At 52.1% G+C, this 8,605-nt stretch overlaps 1 protein-coding gene across 2 annotated transcripts in view; it reads right to left on the minus strand.

Annotated features, from left to right (window-relative positions):
• Positions 1–7,322: 7,322 nt before the first annotated feature.
• LOC119096334 (cytochrome P450 3A29-like) overlaps positions 7,323–8,605 on the minus strand; it is a 25,799-nt gene continuing 24,516 nt past the window's right edge. Inside the window, exon 2 of one of the 2 annotated variants that reach the window (XM_037219176.1) lies at positions 7,323–8,594. In XM_037219176.1, coding sequence (XP_037075071.1) covers positions 7,357–8,594 — 1,238 coding nt within the window. In that variant the 3' untranslated portion in view covers positions 7,323–7,356. The remainder of the gene's footprint in view (positions 8,595–8,605) is intronic. The other variant, XM_037219175.1, reaches the window with a different exon arrangement.

The raw sequence follows: 8,605 nt of genomic DNA on the forward strand, positions 1-8,605 counted from the left end.
GGCATCGAGCTGATGCCGGCCCGGACTGACAGACAGGTAAACGCGTCCAGAGAGGGACGGGTCATGAAGAGTAAAGAACACTACGCTGTCAGGTTACACACAAGATATCATCGATAGTTTTTTATTAGAGCGCTCCCCACCAAGACTGGTCATCTCAGGGCTTTGGGATGGAGGAAAATGGTTAACGGTGGGACAGACGAGCACGCGCCTGGAGGGCCAACCGCCGAGCTTAAACCCGCGCATGCGCGCTGGGTACCCGGTCGGGGTCTCCCTTCCCACGAGCTCTCGGCCCACTCGTGGCTGACGCATGCAGCCTGTCCCGGACAAGAGGGGTGTCGCGAGGATGGAGGATGAAGCAGAAAGAGGATAGGGGGATAGATTATATATATATATATATATATATATATATATATATATATATATATATGTGTGTGTGTGTGTGTGTGTGTGTGTGTATATTATCGATATGGCTCGGTTCGACTGCATCGCTTGACACCAGCAAACATCTGCCTAGTTATGGTAGTCAACATGCTATTAGCGGCAAACAATAGCAACTGTTCTGTGGTAGGCATATCACTCATATCAATACACAACATTAACAGTGCAGCGAAGCTATGGAGACACACACAGTTCTCACACGACGCACAATGTCACACACACACACAACAACATTCGTTAGCGCCACCTATTGGTGACACACACGACTAGGTGTCGACCTCGTGCCGCTACAGGTTCTCCATGCTGTGTCTCGGGCACTTCTTATTTGAATGGGTGATCCTATACTCTTGTGTGGGCCCCATCTACTAAGCCGCTCGAGCCGGTGGCTGATACAGAGATGGAGGGGGGGGGGGGACGGGACCATGCCCCATGGACCATGCCGAGGGGACCTACAGACTACGAAGGGGCCTTTAGCCGGCTGAACGGACGCCGTTCTCTAACGAAACAAACACACAACAAAGTTGGACGCCTTTGGGCCTACAGATGACCAAGACCGGTTGCTAGCAAAAGTAAAGTCCATAAGCAGACAAAGTTCATCTTCGTTTATTGAGAAGGTTTTGCTTTTTGGGAGATTTGGGGCTCATTACGCTGACCAGAGGCATTAGGCTGTTGCCCGGGCCGTACATGTCCGCTTACCGGGTCAATCTGATGGCTAAGAAGTTTTCCACATTGCTCTTGACCTTTTTGCATTTTCTCGTAGGGCCCAACACTGCTGTTGGGACGCTACCCTCTTCCATGCCTGGGAACTCTTGATCGATCAGGTTTTCCTCTGCGGTTTCTTTCCATTCGCCCGAAAGGCTCTATGTGCTTTTTTCAAGGCCACATGTACCACGGTACACTCAGCTGCTCAGAGGCTCTTCAAATTAGTCTCGCGTTCTTTCCACTTGCTCGGAGGGCCTTGTGCTGTTCGTGGGTCCCATATAAGGTAACGCACCGAGACGCTTGATGCTCAGGGCCCTCCACTTTGAACGAGGGCCTTTTCTCTTTCATCTGAGTTGCGGAGGGCTCTTCACTCCTATCGAGGCCATTTCTGTTAACCTGCCCGGGCACTCTTGATGGCACAGGGGTATGAATTCGTGGTCTTGGGTAATTCCCCTTTGCTCAGAGGGTCCTGTGCTCTGGCCGGGGTCCCATATGTCAGTCTGCCGGGGCAATACCGATCGTTTAGGGGCCCCATCACGTTGGTCTTGGGTTCCTTTCGCTTACTGTGAGAGCCCTGTACTTGTTGACGGGAGCCTCTGTGTTGACCTCTCGCGGCACCCTTGATCGCTCAGGTTTCGGTCCTATTGACCTTGGTGTCCTAGCCTTAAAACAGCAGTCGAATATGCGCCAATTAATTTTTACGCGTAATTATAGAACGGCATTGTATGTGCCGTAATGTCATATGTGTTATTTCCCCTGGCGGTTGCGTGTGTGACACTTCTAATGTTTGTAAATGGTGCTCTAGACATATTTTGAATGCAAGAGTATTTTGTACTCATTTATGACACATGACGAATTATGCGTTAGCCACCACCCATCATCTGATTACATCGCCCAGCCAGATAGATGTGAATAAGTTGGGAATTAAGCCCGTGCTTGGTTTTGATTGCATTTTATAGCCAACTTGGCTATATTTTGCCTGCTTTTCCAAAACGCTTGGGCTAAAAGTCATAGGCTTTGACATCAACCGAAGAAATGAATGGGCTCCTTGCATGTGCACATGTAGCAGGCCTAGCACGTCACGCCTAAGGTTGTGCACAGTAAGATGCGTTCCGTATTTATTAAATATAAATATATTGTTATGTTCTTACGTTGTTGGCCAGCGTGCCGCGCCAGCCGTTACTGCGGATTATCCCATTGCACCAATTGGCCACATCAGCTAGACGAGCGCAGGGTCAAGCTCATCCGAGGCGTGTCCTCTAGGATGATTTATGGCGACTCTCCCGTGCCGCGGCCTGCGCTCTTGCTCTTGGCTCTCCCCGCCTCAGCCACGGTCGTCGCGTACGGGATGAAATCGCGCGGCGGCACCGTAATCGCGCGCGCACAACGCCGCGGCGCCACGGCAGGTATGGACGCCTTCCGACTGGATCCCGGCCCGGTGTGGAACGTGGGATCCGGCTGCCGCCGCCATCTCAGCGTGGCTCCTCCACGCTCTGCACCAAATCATTCGGTTGCTGGAGGTGGCCAACGCCGCAATTTTGGGGAATGTGCACGCTGGAGCCGTATCTTCACCATCGTTACCACTGCTGCACTCGTCCCGCTTCCCCGGGTCAAAAGCACGTGCGCCGCGTCCCATCACTCGCTTTCGATCTCGCGCTATCGCACCCGCCAAAAGTGAGGCGCGTTGCAAACGATGCTACACATCTCCACACTTTCATGAATTACGCTGTGGCCGCCCGAGGTTTAAGAGTAGGGGAGTTCAAGGTTCAGGTTAAGTGTGCCCATCACCGTTTGCTTGGCATGCTTTTGCTTCTGTGTAGCCAGTGCGCCACCACCTTCTTTTAACGTGCTTTTGTGTTGAAAATACGTTATTCGTCGCCGCCTAATAATTTAATAATGAAATAATAAAAATGAAAAAAATGATAAAAAGTAAACATTTCATATTCAAACATAACCACCACCGCTACCAGTCATACATTATTTCAAGGTAACTCTTCCACCCCCGAACGGCTACCTCCCACCCGATCGTCATCTCCTCCAATGCTCTTTTATCGAACATTCTTACTATCCCCGTCTACGTCACCTATCTTAGTTCGCCATCACTGCCATTCATCTTCCTTTCACCCCCGTATAACTATGCTCTCTTATGTCTTCCGCACCTTCCGCCACATGCCACGCAAGCAGCTTTCACATAACCGCGTTCTCATGCTCTTCTGCGCCGCCCCCCTCCCCCCCCCCCCCCCCGCTCCACACGAACAGCTTTTACCACATAACCGCAGTCACAAACATTCGGCGTAAGACGGTGATCACGGCTTCTCTCCGTGTGTGAGTGACAAGTGTGAGACTGACCGGTTCTGTGTGAGATACTGCTCGGGATGGATGGCGAGGTTGGGGTTACGGACATAATGATATCGAGAGGAGTCCGTGGAAGGGTTCTTCCCCTGCTACACCCGTTTGACAGACTTGGGTTACGAACGCCTTGTCGGGCATTTCGTCTTCTCCCCCAGACTGCCTTCGGTGTTAACATTAGCTGACTTTAAATGCGATTCTAATTCGTCCATCCCTCCCGTGTACTGATCGACCGATGCTTCCACTGATCCTTAAATTTTCCACTTTACCGACGTCCATTCCATTCCACACATTCGTCCCTCGATCACCGTACCCTGCACTCATTCGTCATACTCCTTATGAACTTCGGCTCCCACAAATTTGCACCTCTAGTCCCCTGCAGTGGCACAAAAGGTCGGAGTGGAGTACCATTGCCTAATATGCTTTTAAAGTTGAAGCTTTTAGAAATCTTGAGCACACATTTGCAATGTTAGTTCTTGCTCATCTTAACGCGTCAGGCTCTGTCGCGTGAGGCGTTTGGGTTCATTTTGGTGAGGGGCAAAAGTGAAGCAGAACCGAACCGATGCCTCGGGGGGGGGGGGGGGCGGGGGTGGGGGGGCTATACTGAATCAGCCACAAGGCAAAGAACCGAAAAATTAGTGTCGTTGCATTCATTCCGCGTTTGACATCCTCACGCACGATCGTTACTTAGGGCATTAAAATACTGAAACAGAAATCCAGACAACTGATTAACTCGTCCACAGCGTAGACCTAGAGTAAACTCTTCCTCCGTCGATAACAGTCCGAACAATCAAGTCTCCATGCTCGAAATGCGTACTGCAACGGGGCCGGTAATCCGAAAATCCATCCCCTTGCTGACAAATCCTAGACTTTCATAACGATCGCGTGACGAATGATTTATTGAAGGATTGCGGAGATTAAAAGCATTCGAGATGAGCGATTGCGCTATCGTGCTCACAGGACTCAACGGGTTTTCGAGCAGTCTTTCTGACCTCAATGTGATGCGTTATGTAGAGCCATCGAAATAGAAGGAACTTCAATGCACGTCAGCTGTTCCAAAATTACAGCAGAAGTGTGCGCGTCGTAAACAATAGTAAAGCATTGAATCGCAGAATCAGTCTTTTCTTATTCCAATTTTTTCTTTCTTGTTTTGTGGAGACTCATACTAGTTGTTATATACCGGTATTCTATATTACCGGCATATACTACTCATACCGGTAATATAGAATGTTTTGCAATCTACCCGATTTTCTACCCAATCTGTTCAGAAAAGTGCACATTGCAACAAGTGGCTACTTATCCCATCATAATTCAGGGCTCCAATTATCAATATGTAACGTGTCAGAGAACACCTATGTTCTAGCCAGTGAACGCTTGCGTAGTTTGGCGAGCGCCGCTTGGAGGCGCTCTCGTTCCTCTCCTGCCCCAGGCGCGAGGGACGCGGCCGCGGGAGCCAGAAGAGGAGAGAGTACAAAGAAGACTCGGAAAGCCGTCGGTGCGAGGACGGACGGCGTGGAGTGCCTGTGACGAGTGTCTATATATGTGTCCATGTATAAATATAGTGTCTATATATAAATATAGAAGTGACTTTGAACGCACCGCGTATGCCAGTGAGCAGGAGACGAGACACCAGAACAGCAGAACTTACGAATAAAGATTTGTAGTATTCCCGAATTGCTGACAGATTATACGAGGATGATGTGCAATGTGCGTCACTTCTCACCAAGTCACGTCAAGGGCTATGCGCGTCGCAAGTAAACAGCCAAGTGGCAAATAAAATAAATCAGGTATTGTTGACCCCAGTTTTCCTTAAATTTTGTTAAGTTAAAGAACAACTGGTGAATCGAAATGTACGTTTACGGTAGACTTACATTTATAGCTGTGCGCGATAATATATTTACATCAATAACTGTATAAATTAAGTGCAACATTCCAACTAGCAGTCCTTCCTTCACACCTAACTTTGCATGAAGACTCGTGCAGGTTACTAATTTAACGGATGCCCGCGATCAGGGTCTGGATACCTGACCTGATTACGGTTCGTTTGCGCCATGTTTGTTTCTGCCCTTACGTCCCTCGCGTTCCCCCTTAAAATCACGGCGTGAAATCATTAAAATCATATTCATGCAACCACTGTATTAAATTATAATCCACATTCACACATCTATGCACACGGCACTTAGTTTGCATGCAAGCAATAGAACTTCTCTCCCCGACAATACTTATGACGTAACCTTACATACAATACAACCTGCCGGGCGCGTGATCCCTACCCTGTATAAGTAGGGGTCAGGCGCTGAGCAGGTCACATTCATATTGATGGTTTCTACATCATGCTTTTTGCCGGGTGGGGATTAATTCGCCCTTCGCGGGTACTAATCCCCAGCCGGTACGTGACTTGCCCATCGTGTCTGGTTAGTATCCCTTAAACTAGTAATATCTCTGCAGCGTTTTCGCACCCAGCTGGCGTCTGAGAAGCAAGGGAGAGCGAAAGGAGCGTCGGAGGGGGGGGGGGGGGAAGGAGGTATGAAGACATGGCCGAAGAGGGATGGAAACGGGGAACAGACTGCAGTGCGTCAGCTCTTCGTCGCAGCTTCTCCATTCACATGATGATGATTGGAATTGTCGGGCGAAGAGCGCCGCCGGTCCACTGAGAGCCCTCAGAGTCCGATGGTCGATCTCCCAGAATCCAATGGCTGGTCCTCCTCCGGTCGGTGGTTCCGAGTGGCTGTCCTATTCCTGAATGTGACGCTCCCCCGGTTTTGTCCGAAAATGCTCCTCCCCTGAGCTCCGGCCATCAGCTAAGCTCGCTCCCATTCATGCTCATGTTCATGTCCGTGCTGCATGGGCTCTCTCCGATCGGCCGGGACTCGGTCTCCAGCGCTGCTCGGACTCGGGGTCTGAACTTGCCCCGCGGCGGATGGTGGTAATCAGCCGGCTCCGACTCTGCACGGGTCTTTGGTTGGTCGTGTGCTGGCGGTTTGTCGACCCCGGCGCAGCAGCCACGCGAGCGGTGTGGGACGCGGCTCCATTGGACGCCCCGCTCCCCTGCGGCCCCCCTGCTGCGAACATGCTTCTAACACTCTAGTGCGTCTGGCGTAGCTTATGCCGGGCACATCCTGCGTTTCGACCAGGGCCGTCTCGTCTTGACGATCCCCGTTTTCGTCCCGGCCCGCAGCTGCCCTTTCGGCGGGCGGTCTGTGCGCTTAGATGCCTTGCCCGACCGGCTGACCGATCGCTGGCTTTTCTGTGTTATCATATCGCGGCCCGGCGGCCATGTCAAATTGAAAGCAATTGCAAGGTGATGCAGTAGGAACAAATACACTAGGCATTAGTCAAATATAAGCTCCGCCTCACATCGCCGCAAAGTACACCAATGACCTTGAGAGGTCGGGACCTTTCTGAGGGAAATTTTTTTATGCGCTGATGAATATTCTGGTGTTCAAAATCCGCAATCGGCCGGTAAATTTCGAATTCTGGGAGTTCAGCGTCCTTTGAAGTTGGAGTTGACCTTGGAGGGCGACCTTAAGAAGTTAAAATGATTAGACGAACGCTATCCTCATGACCTGGTGAATATTCTGGTGCCTAAAATCAGAACCTGGCTGATAACTTTGGTTATGTGAAGCCCCCGTCACGTGGTATTGGACATTGGTCACTCGGATTCGGCCGTTCTCGTATTATGATTGACCATCCACAGGCTTTGAGTTGAATCAAAAACTTGTCACTAAAGGAGTTGCCAAATAATCGCACCGTGCCAGAGGTTCATGCTTCCTGGCAATGATAAGACACTACTCTTCCCTAGCTAATCCAACAAACGGGACACGACATTGAGTCACGATGCTCGCACATCCGAGCTGGTGCGTCCGTCTACAGCTTCTCAACCTTAATGTGGATGGGGTAGAAGCCAGAGAAGACTGAAGTGCCCTTGCGGTACACCAGCTTTGTCTCGGGTGCGGCGATCAGCCGGTAGCGCTGCAGCACATAGGCCAGCACGAACTTGACCTCCATGGTGGCCAGCCGCATGCCAATACAGGCGCGCGGCCCCAGGCCGAACGGCATCCAGTTGTACTGGCCGAGCTGGCGACCCTCCTCGCCCAGCCAGCGGTCTGGCAGGAAGCGCTCCGGCTCCGGAAACACCTCCGGGTCGAGGTGTAACGGCCAGACGGGGATCGTGACACAGGTGCCGGCCGGCAAGCGCAGGTTGCCGCACTGCCAGTCGCGCTGGCAGGTCCGCTGGTGACGCGGAATGAACGGCGACACGCGCAGCGCCTCCTGCATCACGGCCTCCAGCAGCGGCAGCTGCTGCAGCGCCTCGTACGTCAGCTCCACGCCGCTGATCTCCTCCAGCACCCGTGCCATCACGTCGGGGTTGGTGGCCAAGTGGTAGGCGCAGAGAGACAGCGTGTTGCCGGTGGTATCGTACGCGTCCATGAGCAGGTTGGCACCCTGCAGCAGCAGCACGTCCTCGGTGATGTCGAGCTCGCGAAACTCCTTCGTCGGCACCTTGTTGTCGATGGCGTCGATAAGGGCGCCGACTAGGTCCGCCCGGTCGGCGCCGGTTGCGCGTCGCTCCTTTACCGACTTGCGCAGGATATCCGTCAGCAGTTGGAGCGGCGGCGCCATGAACTTGCTCATGAGCATCGAGCTGAGTTTCGGCGAGAAGGTCAGCAAGCCCGAGATGACCGGACTGGAGAACTCGTCGCCACCAAAGGTTTTGGCCGCCTTGACGAACGGGTGGGTGCTGTCGCTTATGTTGGGTACTTTCAGGCCGAATGTGAACTGGGCGACGGCGTCCAGCACCAGCGGCCCGAACAAAGCGTCCTTGATCTGCACCACGGGACTCTTGAGCAGCTCCTGGTCCAAGCGTGTGCAGGCGTCGCGCGCACAATGCTCCAAAGTGGGCATCATGGCCTTGAGCTTAGCGCCCGTAGACAGAGCCGGAGTCAGGATCGCCCTCACCACCTTCCAGCGGTCGTGCACAAGCATGTCCAGCAGGTCTTTCGTGGCAGAAGAGTAAAAGTTGGCAACAAATCGCTCGCTGAAATTACTAAAGTCCTTGATAAAAATGCGCTTTACCATCTCCCGGTCAGCGATGAACACCTGGGGTGTGGGGCCC

Source organism: Pollicipes pollicipes, unplaced genomic scaffold (genome assembly GCF_011947565.3).
Source record: "Pollicipes pollicipes isolate AB1234 unplaced genomic scaffold, Ppol_2.1 Scaffold_4295;HRSCAF=5057_pilon_pilon_pilon, whole genome shotgun sequence".
Lineage (NCBI taxonomy): Eukaryota > Metazoa > Arthropoda > Thecostraca > Pollicipedomorpha > Pollicipedidae > Pollicipes > Pollicipes pollicipes.